The sequence below is a fragment of the Megalobrama amblycephala genome, linkage group LG6 (genome assembly GCF_018812025.1).
Source record: "Megalobrama amblycephala isolate DHTTF-2021 linkage group LG6, ASM1881202v1, whole genome shotgun sequence".
NCBI classification, from domain to species: domain Eukaryota; kingdom Metazoa; phylum Chordata; class Actinopteri; order Cypriniformes; family Xenocyprididae; genus Megalobrama; species Megalobrama amblycephala.
Window position 1 is genome coordinate 41,576,453 of NC_063049.1, and position 20,708 is coordinate 41,597,160.

The window sequence follows — 20,708 nt, forward strand, 5'->3', positions numbered from 1 at the left end:
GACTTTGACCGAAGAGCAGCACATTAATACTTGATCTGAAAGGTAAATTGATAATGAAGACAGATGTTGACACATGACAAGAGAGCATGTCATTATCGCATCTGATAGGAGATCTTTTCAGATTTGTTATCTTATCTACTTTCACCTTTCTGGGCTGGTTGTTGTATTTGTAAAGGGGATTTAATCTAAAGCAACATATCAGGATGTCATTCATTTCAATAAGAGTTCCCAGCAGCTCAGTGAGACTCCAATGTTGTTCAAGTATTATAGTATGCATGAAAAAACTTAGGGCTGCCCTCGACTAAAGATTTTTTTAGTTGACAAGTAGTCGTTCATTTAAGCGATTAGTCGACTAATCGTGCATTTATATTAATAAACCATATAAATCATAATTTATATGATCGTCTATATATTGGTTAATACATAGCCTAATCAGCTCTCAAACGCACACATAATTCTTGCAGCAGCACACAGCAAACTTAATGATTATGAATGTGGCAGGAAAAAAACAGAAGGAGACTGTCTGAACATTTTAATAATTTATTAATAAACTAGTGTTTTGTGTGTTTTCGCTGCAGAGATGAAGTCGACGATGCTGACTCGTCATCTCCGCAGTAGTGGACGCGCCCATATGAATGTTTCATTATTACATAATCTGAGAATGTTTGTTTTAGATTTAAATAGATTAATTTAAAAATAGACATTTCAAGCTTTCTATAGATATATTTCTCATGTCTGTGAGGCAAGTATATGCTGAGTTTTGGTTCATTTTTTTGACACGCTCAAGTTCACTTGAGACCGAGACGGCAGAAAGTACATCCTGTTTGTTTTCATTATTTTACAAAAACACAATGTTTACAGTAATAAAAGCATTTCGTAAGTTTCGAATGTAGGATTATTCTTATCTGTATGACCAAAAATGATGGAATATTTTAAATTAAATGCAAGTGATCACACCGGCGCCTCCACATCATGCAGTAAGTGTGATCTCCACACAAACACTTGGATATGTGCCAAATAATCACACACATTTACCTAGGCTAACGTTAGAGTGAGCGGACTTGTAAATTTGCTACTATTTACATGTTTCAAGTGATAAGCCATATTTGAGATTTATTGGCGCATTTTGGATTTAATCGTGCACGTACCACTAAATGAACTACTGCAAACATTAGTAAATCATGTTGCGTGATTTATTTAAATTCTCTCCTCCCATAAATTTTGCACGTGAAAGGGAAACTCCTACAAATCCATATGCAATAAGGTTAACTCCCTCGGGTCGGCGGTCACGCCGGCGTGATCACCGTGGTTTTTTTCTTACCAGTGTGAAAGACACTCAAAATACTCCGTAAATGTTGCACATACAATTAAGAGCTATACACCATTTTAATCTGTGGAATATCTTCTTTTATTTGTGTACACTCAGAGTAAAAACAAAATGTTGTGCTTTTTGTAAAATAAAGAAAACTAACATGATGCGTGATCTCTCGTCTCCCTCTGAACGAAGTCCAATCTGATAGTTCTCAGAAAATGAACTGTAACTTAGTGAATACTAATGACAAAAAAATTTGACTTGTGTCTAAAGAAACGTTGAAATGTCAGGTTTTAAATCGTGTAAGTCAAATTGAAAACAAACATTCTGTGTTTATGTAATCTGTATGAAAAGAGAGCCATGTCAGAAGTCCTTGATTCAGCTCATTATCCGCTAATGCGGCCACACCCACGGAGTCAGCGCTATTCAGACGCAAATTCAGTCAATACATGCATTCATCGTCTCAATCGTGTATTTATTGTCTTGAAAAGTGTTTTGAATAGCTATAGTTAGCAATCTCTGTCCTCTGTTAGTTCAGTTATTTCCTGGATTGCCTATTCTTCTTTAGCTTTGGCATTTGTGGACTAAAAGTGCACAGAGCGCCCTCCGGCTGCACGTATGAATTGAAAACAGTATCCAGCGTTCACAGTGATGACAATAAATAATGAATAAATATTACTCCTCTGTATAGAAAATTGACATAAACATGAGAATCCATCAATATTTCTCCAAATGTGCATGCTTTTAAGCTAAAAGCCTATATGAAATGCCATAGAGGTAACATAACTGTTCAGACACTTTGTATCATAGAAATGCATTATATTTTAATAATAGAATACCATTATTTTAAATTGTAATAATATTTCACAGTATTGCTGTTTTTTCTGTATGTTTGATTTACATTAGGATGAGCTTTGAGACATGATCAACAGGGTTTTTTCACAGCCTACCTGACTGAAAGAGCTCATTATTTATGCAGGTCATTAGAGCTCTTTATGTGATTCTTTTGTCTTCTCAGGTGAGAATCACCCATTATTCATGATGATTCACACCTCCACGCATACTGTGTTTCTTGACCAAAGATGCTTTCGAAAATTTAAATCTCTCTATTGTTTTATATGAAGGAGTAGGAATGATAATTTTTACCTCATTTTGAAGCAAAAACTCTAGTCTACAACCTCCAATACCCAGAAGTCTTGTGAACACAGATTTAATATATATTTTTTGGCTTTATTTCAGTGACTTAAGTTTTTTGTTTTTTCAATAACCACGCATAAACATTATTCCTTCAAAAATACAAACATGTACTTACATGTTCCTCACATATTATGGTAGCCTAGTTTGTGCTGAATATAGTGTAATGACACTTTTTCCATTAATATGTTTATGAACAACTGAAAAAAGCACAAATGTCAGGGGATGTCAAAACTTCTCCAGGGCCCAAATCAGCCTCAGACCCCTGAGGGTTAAGCACAAAAATTACTGCCCAACTTTTTATTGCTAATTTCTCACTGTGTCTTTAGTAAATCCTGACAGTAGTTTTTAACTCCCGAAGAGGGTTTATGCTGGTGCAAGTTAAGAAGCTGAAAAGTTGAGAGACATAATGGTGCATCTTTCTTTTCGCCGTATTCCAATTTGTTTTGCAAATTTCTTTATTTGTGATGCAATGTTTATGCAACAGACGAACAAGTACAAGAGTGCAGTATCAGACCCAATAATGATGCCAGTATCTGTATCAGTGGATCCATCATTTGTGAAGTACAGAATATAAAACTACACTCTTAAATGTAAAGATTCCAAAAATGGGTTTTTGCAGTGATGCCATAGAATAACCATTTTTGGTTCCCCAAGAACTTAAAGGGGACCTATAATGTCCCTTTTACAAGATGTAATATAAGTCTCTGGTGTCCCCAGAATGTGTCTGTAAAGTTTCAGCTCAAAATCCCCCACAGATCATTTATTATAGCTTGTCAAATTTGCCCCTATTTGTGTGTGAGCAAAAACGCAATATTTTTGTGTGTGTCCCTTTAAATGCAAATGAGCTGCTGCTCCCGGCCCCCTTTCCAGAAGAGGGCGGAGCTTTAACAGCTCACGCTTCGGTTTCTCAACAACAACAAAGCTGGAGAATCTCACGCAGCCAAAATGAGGATTGTCAGTAACGGTGTTCAGCCTTACATTGTTCAAACCGGAGTCGACACTGATGGAGAGACTCAGGAAGAAGTTACAACTTTTAGAATGAAACTGGACGTTTCTGAATGGTTAGTGGATAAATTTATGTAGTTGCTGTGGAGTTGATTCAACTCATCCACTAGCATGTGCCGTCATGTTAATCTTGTGCAAATCCAGCGTTGAATTGACCCTCATTTGTGAAGCAGTCCGGCGTAAAATGACGGCATGACAACAACACTCTACTACAACAACTCTTCCTCTTCTCTAAAGCATCCCAACATGGCCTCGCCCCCTTTGTTGTGTGTTCTTGGGGGCAGGGTTTATGTAAATTTTGGGAATTGTGATGTCACCAACCCGGGAAGAAGTTTGCTGTAGTCCTTAAAAAGCGATTTCTGTATAAGAAAATATCTCCCTTTAGTTTGAAGAATATTTTAAAAATCTAAAGAGACGTTTGTGCATTGAAAATCACATAACCATAGATGCCAATAAAGAACCTTCATTTTTAAGAGCTTTTAAGTGTTTAGTGTGCACTAAGGTATGATTTTTCTGTGAAAAGTGGTCTCTAGTGCTCTTTATAAGTCCCAGTCCAGAAGTGATACACACAATCACAGAGGTCAACCTCCCCGCTTGGCTTCAGGCCAGAAAAGAAGAGAGCGGAGTGAAGTCCATGACAAAGGAACAGTAGGTTTTGCTGTCTGGCTGAACTCCAGCTCTCATTACAGAGCTACGTTGCATACCTATAACCAAGAAACCTTTTGTCTGTCCGAGCAGGTCTGCGAAGAAAAACAGAAGCCCAGAAAGCCCAGCTTGTGCACAAGAGCGAGCCGAGCTCATTCAGGAGTCATAGAGTTAAAAATAACTTTATTGCGGATCATGTTTTGGAAGGAGGGATCTACTTCCCAGGCTAGGACGGCCTGCCATGCAGGGGCAGCACATCCTGAGTGTGTGTGCATGCGTTTGTGCATGTGCGTGTGTGTTTTTGTGGCAGCGGCAGGAGCACGCTGACTTCACACACACAAACGCACTCTTCCGCGGGCCTATCCTGATGGTGTCTGTCCTGTCTTGTGCTCCAGATGAGCTGCTGGATGTAACCTGGCTCCATGAGTGCTATGAATGACTCCCTGGATGAGACACACACCTCTGGCAGCCTCGGGGAGAAAGCGGCCATATTTCGGGGAGCGAGAGGCAGTGGGAACGTCGTCGGGCCAGCCTTCATCCCATTGCGCTCGCCCTTGCAGCCACCCAATGCTGCGGTCTCCACGCTCTTCAAGGGGAATAGGTAGGACACACACTTAATATGCATGCAAATGTCCGTGAAAGTGTGCATACTAAAAAAAGTGATTTTCTTATTCAGTATTTTTGCCTTGTTTTCCAGTACAAACATCTAAACATACTTAAATCATGATACATGTACTTGAGAAACAAAATGAATTGATAGTAGGTGAAAAATGTTTCACGTTTTAATGCTTGAAACAAGAAAAAATATCTGCCAAATGGGGCTAGAAAAACAAACTTAATTCAAACGATTATTTTTCTGACCCCATTGGCAGATAAAAAAAAATCAGTAAATCTCCAGTAAATGTATCTTGATTTAAGAACGTTTAGATATTTGTACTGGAAAACAAGACAAAAATACGGAGGAAATCATGTTTTACAGTGCATGTGTACACACTGTATAATAAGCAACTTCAGCACACTAGGTTCCCCACGTCGATACCGTACCTCGTTTCCTACTGGTTAATCGTTAACGCGTCAGATCGGACAAGGAATAGAGCTGCCTTTGTGCTCTCTGCTAGGTCTATGTGAAAACGGCGTAGACTTTGTACCTGTAAACAGTCGTTCTCATCAACGGCACAGACACTGGAATCAAATCAAGCACCTGCTACTTTCCAGCTCTAGGGAGGAATCGCGAGTCGGAGGCCCGACTGTATGTCACGTCTTCTGCGTGTTTGTGATACGGTAGCTCTGAGATCATGACGGTGCAGCTTGAATGCAGCCCTCGAAAGAGGACTCTGAAGTGTTTATTTGTGCCGTAACCAACAAACAACTGAGCTCACTCATATGTAGACACACAAACAACTGAATTAAACACATATTCAAGTCAATGAATCAACCTAAATACATTCATTTATACCAACAAAACTAGATTTACATTTACATTTATTCATTTTGCGGACGCTTTTATCCAAAGCGACTCACAATTGAGATTAAATTCTATGGGTTAAAGGCACAATATGTAAGATTTTTGGATTAAAATATCCAAAAACCACTAGAACACTTATGTATTTTGTTTACTTGTGTACTTACATTATCCTAAATGTTTCAAAGAATGTTTAAATCCAGAGAAATAAGCAATTTTAACCAGGACCGCTTTAATATATCATGTGTTTTATTAGACAGGAGCAACTGTTTGGATACATTTATTGACAGAAAACGAATCATGTTATATAGCTCAACACAGTAAGTCTTATTGTTTAAATCTCGTTTTCTTGATTTACAGCGAGTACCATGTTTTACCATGACTAATATCAATCTAGCTTATGCAGTGTGCAACAAGTGTCTCATAGCAGCCGCCGAGCGAACGCACAGAGTAGCACTATAACAACTTTCAACACACAAATGTATCTAATATGATAAACAGTGCTGCTTTACCCCACATACACTTGACTGGACGAAGCGAAAGCGCTCTTTTGTGACATAATAAAAGCTCTGCTGCTCTCGAGACGTGTGTCGCGTTCGTCTCTCATTAGCAATCGCTCCAGCGGCTTCGTTCCTCTCCAAAGACTTTCTGTTTCATACTACAATAATGTTAATAAATCTTTAATACATCATTAAAATTTTTCTGCCCGAGTCCTGTCGGATTCTTTTCCACCAGCTGTAGACGTGAAGACAACACCTCCCATGATTCCACAAAATCAAGGCGTCATCAAGCTACACCTTTGTTTTGAATAATCGACCCCTAGTGGTGAAAAATTGCATATTGTGCCTTTAATTCAGGTAGGAATAGATAACGATTGCAGATTATCACTTTTACTGTGAAATAAGAATTTATTACAATCATAAAGAAAAATAGGTATAAAGGCTTACATGTGTTGTAAAGTTTTTAGAAAATAATTTCCAGGTAATATTTTTATGACAAAAAAATTTAATGCATCTAAAGCCACAAGTCTGATCTTGTTATATTTCAGATCTGAGAATGATATCTGTAAAACTCTTGAGATATGTGACTATGTGACTATTTAGACTAAATAGTGTGACTATCCATGTGACTATTTAGAGAAGACTATAATCTGCTAACTGAAGTTTACTCACAAAAATGAAAAGCAAATTGCCAATTGCTAAGCAAAATCATGGCCAAAATAGTCCAGTCGTGTTCTAGGGATGTTCCTTTGTAAAAATCATGTTCTACAAGACAGTTGTGCTGCTTCATTTATTTGTGGAAACTGTGATACATTTTGTTTCATGATTTTTTTGATGAACAAAAAGTTCAAATAAAAACATCTAGAGTACAAATAGAGTACAAACATCTATTTGAAATAGAATCATAACATTATAAATGACTTCACTTTTAATTTTGATAAAATTAATGTGGCCTTGCTGAATAAAAGTAGTAATTTGTAGTAATGGAAATCATACTGATGCAAAAGTATTCATAAATATAATGTGTGCTTCGAGGTCATTATGTTTTTATTTTTATTTTTTGAAAATAATTAATACTTTCATTCAGAAAGGATGCATTAAATTGATCAAAAGTGACAGTAAAGACTTTATAATGTTATAAAATATTTCTATTTAAAATAAATGCTGTTCTTTTGAACTTTCAATTCACCAAAGAATCCACAGAAATATGAAGAAGCACAACCGTTTTCAACATTGACAATAATCAGAAATGTTTCTTGAGCAGCAAATCATCATATTAGAATGATTTTTGGAGGATCATGTGACACTGAAGACTGGAGTAATGATGCTGAAAATTCAGCTTTGATCACAGGAATAAATTACATTTTAATATATATATATAATTTTGTGGATATTTCTTTTTGCCAGCTTCAGTGAATAGGAATATAAAAGCAGTCAGACTCTCTCTCCCTCTCTCTCAAGTCTTCTCAAGTATCCATTCCTCCTCTTTGTTGGGCGTTCCAGCTGAAATAGAGCAAAACACACACACTGGCAAATGAGTTTGCAGCCACTGCAAGTTACTCTTTATACACATTGTATTATGTTCATTGTATCAAAAGGAAAAAAAAAATCTAGCACTATAGAACTGATGCATTAAAAGTTACTACAAAACATAATAATAAAATGATGTATTAAAACTTTACAATTTAGCATTATTATTTTCCTCGTTATATTAAAGAAAATGCGACGTCAGGATGGAAATAATCCCCAAAATCTCTTAATGGTCCTACAAACAAGCTTCATTTTCTTTAAGCAAACAATATTACTTTCAATTTAGGTGGTGAAATACGACCCGTGCATGTTCTCGACGTGTTCCGTGAGATTTACCCATCAACAGAACTCTCTAAACGGATTATAAATAAGCACATGATCACGAAGCTTCAGACTGCCGCTCCTCGCTTTACACCGGCCCTCCGGGGATCGTTCAGGTACAGCCGATGAAGTCATCTCTGGCTGAAGACTGTGTTGCCTGGGAGACGGAACTTCAGTCATTCAGTCTGTCATCATATGACATCAACCGCAGCCTCACACAGCTGCTGTCTGCTGCGCTGAGAATGCAGATCGTCTGGTTTATGAAATGTCGTTCGCGTCTCACATGCATGATAAGCGCTATTTTGATGCCGCTAGTTTTCCCTGAGGAGGTAAATTTGAGTTTTGCAGATGCACATTGTGATTTAACTAAAACCAAATTATAAAAGAAAAAACGAACGCACTCCGTCTGAGGTGCAAGCCAAGAAGGATAAATCCAAACGTGCATGAAAAATATGACTGCACACTCACTTGCAAACAGTTTATTCACCAACGTTTCGGCAAAAAGCCTTTGTCAAGGTGCCTAAAAGGCGTTTAACTAAAACTAAAACCATAAATACCTTCTTCATTACTTGAAATAAAATAAAATATAAAAAGCTAGGTGCCAGGGCAACTTGCCTGGTTAGCTTTAACAGTTTGTCCCAGTTTGTAGAAACTATAACTACACCATTATGAGGCCAAAAAGCAACAGGCATTATCCACCTTTTTCCTGAGCAAACGATGAGCGCTGTCATGATGGATTCTTACTTCCATTTGTATGATGTTCTGTTCCGGTGTAATGACAAATTGGGTCCCACTGGTTCAAATTGCTTTTAATAGGTACTCTCTTTAGTGCCCGTGTTCAATTCCTACAAAATCATGTTATGATAAATTCTGTTTCAACTATGTTATGGCCATTTATGTACTAGCATAGCATACAGATACCCACTTACCCACATTTGCACTTACCCTAAGTGCAAATGTGTTAAAGTGTTAAATGTCCAAATATTTCAGTTATAAATGAAACAAATTAATGATGTTCAATGACTCACTTAATAGGCTATTATAATTATTAATTAACATTTAATCAAGTGTAAGAAATTACGTTCAGTTGGTTTTATTATGCACTAATTTGTTTTCTTATGCATTACGCTGCATTCACACGGGGCGTCAGTGTCAACGCTTGACGGAGAGCGTGTCTGAAGCTTGTGTTGACGTGACCGATATAGTGATAACAGCCAATCACATTACTTTCCGGTGTTCCACGAGCGCAATTGGCCAGCGACTGCTCTAGGGTATTTGCATAGGGCGATCTGATTGGATGACGCCCGCGTTGGCGCTTGAAAATTTGAGAAATCTTCAACTTTTGCCGCTTGCAATGCAAGTGAAGCGACGCGACGGAACCCGCAATTCAGTTCATTCAAAACCTGGTTAGTGTTAGTGTCCTGAAGTCAGTGGGTTTTTTGAGCGGGTTTTTGGATGAAAGCTTGAAACAAGATTTGTGAAAACAAGCTCAAGATATTTTCACGTTTTTAATCGATGACATATACAATACCCCCTTGTGAATTTAAATATTTTAAAGCTTTTACTTTACTTTTATGCTTGCTAATAGTTGGCTAAATGGGACTACAGAGGTTCGTCTGTGACATTATATTTCATCACGCTTAACAAGTCCGCTAGTCCGCTAATCATGATCCGAATCATGATTCGACACAAAAGATTCATAACGCTCCGAAGCTTCATGAAGCAGTGTTTTGAAATCGGCCATCACTATATAAGTCGTTATTTTGTTTTTTTGGCGCACCAAAAATATTCTCGTCGCTTTATAATATTAATATTGAACCACTGTACTCACATGAACTGATTTAAATATGTTTTTAGTACATTAATGGATCTTGAGAGAGGAAATGTCATTGCTGGCTATGCAGGCCTCACTGAGCCATCGGATTTCAACAAAAATATCTCAATTTGTGTTCCGAAGATGAACAAAGGTCATGTGGAACAGCATGAGTTAGTGAGTAATAAATGACATTATTTTCATTTTTGGGTGAACTAACCCTTTAAAGGTGCTACAGAGGATGTTTTGTTTTATACATTTTTGCAATATTACTTGAAACTGTCTTTACTAACTGATAAAAGACTATTTATTAGGTGCACTGAAAGGAATAATATCATTATACATCATCTGTGCATGAGGTAGGGCCTTAAAAACATCAGCCAATCGTTTACGCGATCATCGCGTAAACGATTGGCCCTCTTGCTTGTCAATCACTGCCATGACGTTCCTTGTGTGAGACGTGCGCGGCTGCGCTCTCCAGTAACTTTCCACACTCCACAGGCGCCGCATGCAATGTTTTTGTCAGGAATCAGGAGTAACAACTGCAGATTATGAGTTACCTGCGGTGAGTCCGACATAATGAATCCACTAACACGACACAGCGAATGCCGGTGGTAAACACTCGTGTTCCAATACTTGTGCACGAGTTTTGGGAGGCGTTCCCTCGAAATGAGCTGTGAAGGAGGGGGGCTGTTCTTACGCATGCGCTCATTTCAAAACCTCACTAACAGTCTTTGGTTTCTCAGTCGACGAAAATATCCTCTGTAGCACCTTTAATGGTGACATTGAAGTCATGTGACCATAGTGTAGTTCGTTTATAGTCTACGTTTAGCTTTTTATTTCTGCCAATTGTTCATAAAAGTTGTGTTCATCTGTATAGATTATCTTGATGACAAATCTTATAATCCAAAAGTGGAAAAAATCCTATTGGGTTTTTGTCGTGGGAATCAGGGTGATGTCATTGTTTTTATTCATGTCTCTTATCACTGGTTTCTCTTTATCTCCGCAGGAAAGGTAGAGAGGTGGATGATACACAAATTGGATCCGTCCCAAATCCCTTCCCAGAGTTGCTGCCGTCCGCTGTCTCTCTAGTGTCTGAGTGTCTGTTACCCTGGACCAAAACCAGTGCGACTCAGGTGAGGCATACATGATTTACTCGAGCCACTACTGTTCAGAAGAGCTGCTTCGCTGTCTGTGGCCTACATAGGGAGCATTATGGGATTGGCTTCTCTTTGGAACTTTTCTTAGTGGGCGGCCTACCTTTTGGAACAGCTTCTGTGTTTGCCTACATAGAAATCTCACTAGTTTTTGGAACAGAGCCATAGTGTATCATATCAGGATGCATATATTTTTTTGCATGTATGCATTTGCATTGATTGATAAATGAATGGTTAAGCAATTGTTTGGCTGACAGATTGATTGCTTATTTGGTTAAAAATTTCAGGAGCCAAAAGAAACTCATCAGGTCTCTCTCATTTCATGTTCCACTGTCTTAGTTTAATTCCCAGTCAGTAAGTACATTAAAAACCTCTAATGAGACTGAAATACTGCATACAAACAGATGCAGAAGAGACTGATAAACAGGCAGAATGTGAAAACCTCCCTAGAGTGCTAGTGACGTACACAGGGAACACAGCGATGTTAAACCGGTTTAGCAGGAATGGAAATGAACTGGGACGGGGGAATGAAATTGCTGTGTCAGCAGTTTGAATCTATCCATTTTTGGATTTAGTTTCTAATCCAGTAGTACAACAAGGGAAAAGCTTGGCAAAGGGCAATATAACATTTTTAACATTAGAAAAGGATTGTACATTGAAACATGCTTTGATTTGTCAGCTTGACAAAGTCGTACCTCAAGGGTTAAAATAGTTTTAAAAGCTTGAAAGTTTAAAGGTTACGATTTTATACAGGCCACATAGATAGATAGACTTATACGGCCAATGCAATCTGCTTGCAATGCTGATTTGGGAAAACCAAGACCCTTGTGGATCTTATTATATAACAAATATATGTTATGGATGGCCATCCGGAACAGCTTTGACCTGCAGCAAAATCTGCAAATTACAGCACATTGAAATGTGCCGTCATAATGTGGCTTTGCAGTTTGCCATTATGGGGGCCTTCATTACATTTGAGGCTGGCGGTAATGATCCCTCTCGTATAATATATATGAGGCTAGCAATTATGGACACAGTATATTGCTGAAAAGGAGGGAAAACCAGAGGGGGATGGGGTGGAAGTGTCACGAAAACTTTTTGCTGTGCTAGTTTGCAGAGATTAGGTGATGACCCAGACTGCATCTGCCCTAAAAGATGGTCCAGGGCTGGGCAGCAACACAAATAGAGTACAACAGCTGGTTTTTGGAGTCAGGGGCGGTTCTAGGTCTTATCTGTCATCCCAGCCCCCTAAATCTATAGTCACCTATCTGAATGATCATGCCAGTGGTGCTTCCTCAAGAAAGTTTATCGTTTTCACGTGTTTTTAAACAGGACCTATAATTCCCCTTTCACAAGATGTAATATAAGTCTCTGGTGTTCCCAGAATGTGTCTGAAGTTTCAGTTCAAAATACCCCACAGATCATTTATTATAGCTTGTCAAATTTGCTCCTATTTGGGTGTGAGCAAAAACACAGTTTTTGTGTGTGTCCCTTTAAATGCAAATGAGCTGCTGCTGCCGGCCCCCTTTCCAGAAGAGGGTGGAGCTTTAACAGCTCAACAATAACAAAGCTGGAGAATCTCACGTAAACAAAATGAGGATTGTCAGTAACGGTGTTCAGCCTTACATTGTTCAAACCGGAGTCGACACTGATGGAGAGACTCAGGAAGAAGTTACAACTTTTAGAATGAAACTGGACGTTTCTGAATGGTTAGTGGATAAATTTATGTAGTTGCTGTGGAGTTGATTCAACTCATCCACTATCATGTGCCGTCATGTTCATCTTTTGTGTATGGACGCCCACTATACATTAGCATACCTGTTTGCCAAACAGAGCCATACATGCCAGGCTAACGTTTATGATTGCTATCAAATGCTGTGAATAGTCTAATATTTATTCCAAAATATCGCTCGGATAGAAACGCTCCTGATTTGTCCAACTTTTGTCCAATATGATACCAACTTTTGCCATGGTGTTAGAACTGGTACACTGTTGTGGCTTGTGAAAACAAAATGTCGGCGGCGTGTGTGGAAACGTGCAGATTAAGGGGCGGCACTATTATAATAAGATCCCCTTCTTACATCACAAGGGGAGTGAAATCTGAGCGGTTCAGATTTCACTTTCTTGCAGAGAAAGGCGTACCAAAACAAGTTACTGGGTTGTACTTCTCACGTTTTCTGGGTTGGTAGATGCACCGGGAACCGATTATAGCACTTAAACATGGAAAAAGTCAGATTTTCATGGTATGTCCCCTTTAAACTGGCACTAAACAGAAACCCATTTAGTGTTTTGAGGGATATTGGGTGGATTCTCACAACTCATTTCAACAGACATGCCTGTGATTGGCTACAATACTCAATGCTGTAAAATCACGCTGTAAAAGGGCACATTTGCAGCGACTAATGCACTAGGCTGGGGTGATTGACGGCGTTCCTGGCATGCCTATTCAGCCTATGTGGAACAAACCAAGCAAAATGGGAATCACTGCTGTAGCACATCATCTAAAGAGCTTGATTGTGCGAACTGTTCTTTTTGGGCAGTGAAGTGTCCTCTCAAGATTACAATAAGGGTCTTGTTACCTGATTCGCCACATTAGATGCTGATTGCAATTCTCCAGTGCCTGGCCTGCTATTGTTTGAGTACGCTGATGGGATTATGTGGGATTTGTTTTTGTTTCGGGATGATTTAGGGGAGGGGGAATACTTAAACTTCAGCTGTGACAGCGAAATGCAGCTTTGGTGACCTCCTGAGCTCTTGTTGGTGCAGTTGACCCTTTGCTAAGCCCTGCTTTAACACATTACTGACCAGTCGTACCTTAGCAACTGCTGCATTATTACGTTTATCAATTCTTCTAAGCTTTTATACACTTTTAAAATCAATGGAGGACTGTTGCATTTTAGTATTTTAACCCTATATTAACCCATATTTGATACGCAAATTTCTAATGCCTCTAAATGATCAACATGATCAAAACTGCTGAAAAACCTGTTGCACACAATCTTCTACATGCCTTCTGTCGTCTGATAGTTTATATACGTTTTTAGCAATTAACAGACCTTTTAGTAATTGTAAAAATGTCCAACTACAGTCCTTTATCTGATTTGATTATATTCTATTCTGATTGACAGTATATGTGCTTTTTAATCATGTTACTGTGTAATTCAACATTTTTTTAAAGAAAAATGACAGATATAAAATGTTTTGCAGTGCCAAAAGAATAATATCCAGTCACTTTATAAGCACATTACTGAATTAATTCCTATGCGATGGTATGTAAAGGTCTTAGTGATAGTAACCAAAGGGGCGGGGCTTAGCAAAGGGTCAATTCCTGCACAGGTCTGTGTCCCGGGGTGCTTTGATTGGCAGGTCTTTTGAGACGTTGCCCCACACAGGACAAAAGGAGAATGTTAGTGCTCACAGCTGTTTGTCTGACAGCACGTCTGAGTCACACGGTCAGCATGCAGAAAGCGATGACATCATAGCCCTGCCCTGCCCCCAGACACTGCTCTGAGACTCAGATGAATAGATGTGGAGAGCTTGAGTAAAGTGTTGGATCATTGTCCCAACCGCCCCCTTCACCCCAACGCTAATGATTCCCTCTTGTCTGTGTTGGAGTATTGGTTTTTAGATTTAAAGACACTGCAAGTAAACGTGGGAGATTTTCTTTCTTCATTTGTTGCATGTGAAGTGTCAGTCGTGTGTGTGATTTGGTGATAATTTAGCATTTTTTTGTAAATTCAACACTTCTGATGTTCATTGTGAAAGAATTTTGCTCTACTCATAGTAAAAATCTCTTTAACTCCCTCGGGTCGGCGGCAAATAGGTAATTCTGATACATGCAATGACCATCCATTATGACATGAAGGCATTTTTATCTTTATGTACACAATAATAATCTTTTACATCGTAATCCTTTTATTTTTTTAAAATTTGGCATGTTTGTGTGCTGCTGCATGTCCCTGTGTGTGTAATAAGCAGAGTGTACCACATTGTGCACCTGCCTATAGGTGCATATTACTAACACGCTCTTTAAATAGCAAAAAAAATACCGCGTCATTGACTTCAGAGCAGGTTTCAGTTGGTCAATGGTGCAGTTGTTTTCAGTTGCCTCAAAATAGCAACACGCCAACAATGCACCTGAACACACCTCGTTTTCAGACCAGCACGCCCATGGGCAAACAAATGGGCGCGAGTGCATTTGCTATTTAAACAATGTGGTTAGTGAAAAGCTGGACGTGAAAATGATAACACAATTAACACAATGTTAATTGTCTACATCAAACACTAGTCCCTAACCCTACCCTTCACCCTAACCTTAACCAATGAAACTAGCTGTGGTATTTGATGCACACTTTAGTAGCGAATCACTTGAAAGTAGTTTATTTTTATCTTTCGTCAGACTGTCTGATAAAATGTCTGATAAAATCCAAGAAGTTTAAATCAGTAGTCCTATATTCATAACTGTGACCAGTCTGTTTACAGTGTCCACTATTATAATGACTACCAATGTCTTCATACTGTATGTATACGTTTATACACATATATACATATAGCTATATAATAATATAGGCCTATAAGTATAATTACTGTAGTAATTGTTATATTGGAATTACTCTGTAGTGAAACATGTCCCTTTCTTACATTTGAGCCCCTGAGAAGCTCTCTGCATGGCCCTGTACACATTGGATCAGATCAAGACCCTGTATCGGCAGATACTCAATAATAAATGGCTCGGCTCAGACTGGGGGCACAAAAAACTTGATTGGGACATCAATGAAAGACAGTAACTGGGACATGGAGATATGCAAAAGCAATAAACTTTCCTCTAGGTGGGCATGAAGCAATGCATGTGGCTGTCATTGGCATCAAGAGGGCAGCATTTTACCGATATCAAACCCACAAGGCCTTCGCTTCAGAACACATGGTTTGTTGCCACTTTGCAAGAAAAGCATCTCACCACAAATGTTCTAGATTAATTACACTAATGTAGAAAAGAGCCTCGTCCCATGCTTTTTATATTACCAGCTTAGCCCAGAGGCCCTAGCCATTGGCAAGGCTTTATTTTATGTGGTCTTTAAAAGCTATTTCAGTCGTGAGAAAGCACTTCTGTGCTTGCAGTGTCATGGTACATTTACATGACAAAGGCCCATAGAGTTAGAAGTGCTGTCTCAGAGCCCTCTGGGTGCGTCAGCTGTGCTCTCCTTGTCTTCGGCCTCGCTAACCTCTCCCAGACACCAGCCCTGATCCGTTTTCACACTTGAGTTGATCCATATGCAGTGAAACTGTTTTATACCCCACAATCAATGTTCCGTGAGAGTGATCTGGACAATGATAGTCTTCCACGGCATTATGGCTTTCTGTGTCACAAAACACTGAGAACTTCTTGAAAAGACCCTGTGAACAGAAAAGCATATACTTAAAGCAAAAGAGAGTGAGTATATGATGAAATTTACTCACCCTTTTTATATGCTTTTCTATTCAGCATTATATTCCCTAATGTCATTTCAACCCCTGTATTGTTTTCTTGCCTCTTTAAAACACAAAATGAGTGCCCTAAAGATCACGTTACTCCCAGTTTTTGACTCATTTTGAGTTGGACAAGATCAGTTCAATGAGTTGAACTAAAGATTCACTCCCTTCTGGTCATTGAATCAGTGTGTTGTTAACTACTGCAAATCAATTCACAAGTGAATCGTTTAATGCAAATTGTGAACCTGTTCACTGAGAAGAATCAGTTCAAAGAATGAATGATGACATTGTAATTCTCTATTTCGTTACTTTGAAATAATGGCAAACAATATATGTTTTTGTGAAATGTAGTGAAAAAATATAAAATGTAAAAATACTTTGTTACTGTCCACCATTGCATGTCACATGACTGATCACAGCTTTAATTATATGTGACCGCAATATTGAGGGGGAAACTGACTGTTGGTATGATACTTTTATGGTGCTTTTTGTCCATTCTTGCCCCTATTATGCTTTTCTGAATATAACCTTTCATGTATTGTGTAATATAGCTGTCTGTGAATGTAAAAGGTCTGCAAAGTTTTAATGATCAAAGTGCACGACAAATAAAGTTATTGTCTCCTAAAGGAAAGAGTCAGTTCTGAACTGCTGAAATGAGTCGTCAGCATTTCAAGTCTCGCTTCCTGTTACAAACCTACATAACAATGTTACAAATTTGCATAATGTCAGACTATGATCTTCATTGGCTGCTCATGAACAACATCTGCTTTGCCCCGCCCTCAAACACTGTAATTGTAGCTGAGGCCTGGTTTGGTTTGTGTTGTTGACATGCCAAGAAGACACTGTTTTTAGCACTGTAAATCCTCTTTCCATTTCCAAAGGATGAGGACTGGCGCTGGAATTTATATACGGAAAAAACGACGCCATTGTTACTATTCGTATCTCTGTGTATCAAGCGCTGAGGAAGATCTGGAGCTGAAATTCAGATATGGTAATAGGCGTTTAGTTTCCGACATGCACTGTAAGCGGTAGACCAATCATAACAGACTGAGCCGTCTGACCAATCAGAGAAGAGTAGCTCGCAGAAAGGAGGGGTTTAGAGAGGCCGAATCTTTGAATGAACTGTTTTCAGACTCTCTGATAAATGAGGTGATGCTGCAGTGTATGTTATGAGAAAATTAAAGGTGAACTATAATGCCCCTTTTCACAAGATGTAATATAAGTCTCTAGTGTCTCCAGAATGTGTCTGTGAAGTTTCAGCTCAAAATACCCCACAGATCATTTATTATAGCTTGTCAAAATTGCCCCTATTTGGGTTTGAGCAAAAACACACTTTTTTTGTGTGTGTCCATTTATATGCAAATGAGCTGCTGCTCCCACCCCCTTTCCAGAAGAGGGCGGAGCTTTAACCGCTCATGCTTTGGTTGCTCAACAACAACAAAGCTGGAGAATCTCACGCAGCCAGGGTGGAAACATGCAGATTAAGGGGCGGTAATATTATAATAAGATCCCCTTCTACGTCACTAGTGGAGCGAAATCTGAGCGGCTCGTTTTTTCACATGCTTGTAGAGAAAGGCTTACCAAAACAAAGTTACTGGGTTGTCCGTTCTCACGTTTTCTGGGTTGGTAGATGCACCGGGGACCCGATTATAGCCCTTAAACACAGAAAAGGTCAGATTTTCATGATATGTCCCCTTTAAAGTATTTTTGGACCTTGGAAACAAAATTAGCAACCTTTAAAATTGCATGTTAGGGGCACTTTAAAAATTAAAATAGCAAAAGCTCAGACTAGTGTTATTTTGAGTATCATTAAATTAATTCAGGATATTCTTTTTCCAAGTCATCGCAATGGTAAAAAGTGTTATAGTTTTTTTTTTCATATTTTGAAATAGTTTTTAGTTAAACTTTTAGTAATTTTGTTGTGAGAAAAGCAAATGATGACAAGCTCTGTAACTCATATTTATGAGATTGTGTGTTGAATAAATAATTCCACATGCATTATAGAACACAGGCAATTTGTCAGTCAGGAGTCTTATCTCAGCGTTTGTCTCTCATCTCTCTTATCGCTGTAATATTTAAGAAGGCACTCTGGTGCATATCATCTTATAGCGATTATGTAAGCCTGAACCGCGGCTGAGCAAATTACAGCTTCATTCAGCACGACTCAACACTGCCCATTATAGTTCAAGGACCAGGGGTTACTCGCTTCCCCCGACACTGACTTGGAACATGCTGCTATATTTCAAGGCAACGAACAAGTTATTATTAGCCATAAATGCTATCGCTCCCTCATTCTCCGCACCACCGTTTGGCCTTGCTTTATTTGCTGAGTTGGCTAAATTTGTCTTCCCGAGACAGAATGTAACTTTGCGAAAACCCAGCTCTCTTTTCATGAACTTTAAACACAAACAGACATGATGTGTCTTCCTGGCTAGGAGTGTTCCTGCTCACTGTACTTCCCCTTTCTCATGTCGCACATCTTGGAGAGTAACGCTCACATGAAAATGAGACATTCTGCTCCAGCGTGCTGAAAACAATGCAGTGAGAAACCACTCATGTTTAATTACACATAGTGAGCCTCATTCATGACCATTCAACACCAGAAGAACAAATATCTGTGCAAAACATTCATGAAACCTTTTTAAAGAATGGTTTAAATGGACGATTTACACTGAACTCGGTTCTGTCCAGAGATTCTACGCAGTAGAGTGGTGACCCAACACATTTATATACAGCACCGTTCAAAAGTTTGTTTGGATGTTGGTTTTTTGAAAGAAATTAATACTTTTATTTATCAAGGGCACATTATAAGCTTGTTCCACCACTAAATTAAAAAAAAAAAGGTAATTGACATTTTTCTCAGAATTGCGAGATATAAACTCACAATTCAGACTTTATAACTCAATTCTGACTTTATAACTCAATTCTGACTTTATAACTCGCAATTCTGACTTTATAACTCGCAATTCTGACTTTATAACTCAATTCTGACTTTATAACTCAATTCTGACTTTATAACTCACAATTCTGACTTTATAACTCACAATTCTGACTTTATAACTCAATTCTGACTTTATAACTCGCAATTCAATTCTGACTTTATAACTCAATTCTGACTTTATAACTCGCAATTCTGACTTTATAACTCGCAATTCTGACTTTATAACTCAATTCTGACTTTATAACTCGCAATTCTGACTTTATAACTCAATTCTGACTTTATAACTCGCAATTCTGACTTTATAACTCAATTCTGAATTTATAACTCAATTCTGACTTTATAACTCGCAATTCAATTCTGACTTTATAACTCAATTCTGACTTTATAACTCACAATTCTGACTTTATAACTCAATTCTGACTTTATAACTCAATTCTGACTTTATAACTCGCAATTCTGACTTTATAACACAATTCTGACTTTATAACTCACAATTCAATTCTGACTTTATAACTCAATTCTGACTTTATAACTCGCAATTCTGACTTTATAACTCGCAATTCTGACTTTATAACTCAATTCTGACTTTATAACTCGCAATTCTGACTTTATAACTCAATTCTGACTTTATAACTCGCAATTCTGACTTTATAACTCAATTCTGAATTTATAACTCAATTCTGACTTTATAACTCGCAATTCAATTCTGACTTTATAACTCGCAATTCAATTCTGACTTTATAACTCAATTCTGACTTTATAACTCACAATTCTGACTTTATAACTCAATTCTGACTTTATAACTCAATTCTGACTTTATAACTCGCAATTCTGACTTTATAACACAATTCTGACTTTATAACTCACAATTCAATTCTGACTTTATAACTCAATTCTGACTTTATAACTCAATTCTGCTTTAAACTCGCAATCTGACTTTATAACTCAATTCTGACTTTATAACTCAATTCTGACTTTATAACTCGCAATTCTGACTTTATAACTCAATTCTGACTTTATAACTCGCAATTCTGACTTTATAACTCAATTCTGACTTTATAACTCACAATTCTGACTTTATAACTCGCAATTTTGACTTTATAACTCACAATTTTGACTTTATAACTCGCAATTCTGACTTTATAACTCACAATTCTGACTTTATAAATCAATTCTGACTTTATAACTCGCAATTCTGACTTTATAACTCACAATTCTGACTTTATAACTCGCAATTCTGACTTTATAACTCGCAATTTTGACTTTATAACTCACAATTTTACTTTATAACTCGCAATTCTGACTTTATAACTCACAATTCTGACTTTATAACTCAATTCTGACTTTATAACTCAC

At 38.0% G+C, this 20,708-nt stretch overlaps 1 protein-coding gene across 2 annotated transcripts in view; it reads left to right on the plus strand.

The window, feature by feature from the left end:
- The window catches only part of grb14 (growth factor receptor-bound protein 14), a 91,529-nt gene that overhangs the window by 16,825 nt on the left and 53,996 nt on the right, over window positions 1-20,708 (plus strand). For both annotated transcript variants that reach the window (XM_048194671.1, XM_048194672.1), the window contains exons 2-3: window positions 4,555-4,760; window positions 10,795-10,921. In XM_048194671.1, coding sequence (XP_048050628.1) covers window positions 4,582-4,760; window positions 10,795-10,921 — 306 coding nt within the window. In that variant the 5' untranslated portion in view covers window positions 4,555-4,581. The remainder of the gene's footprint in view (window positions 1-4,554; window positions 4,761-10,794; window positions 10,922-20,708) is intronic.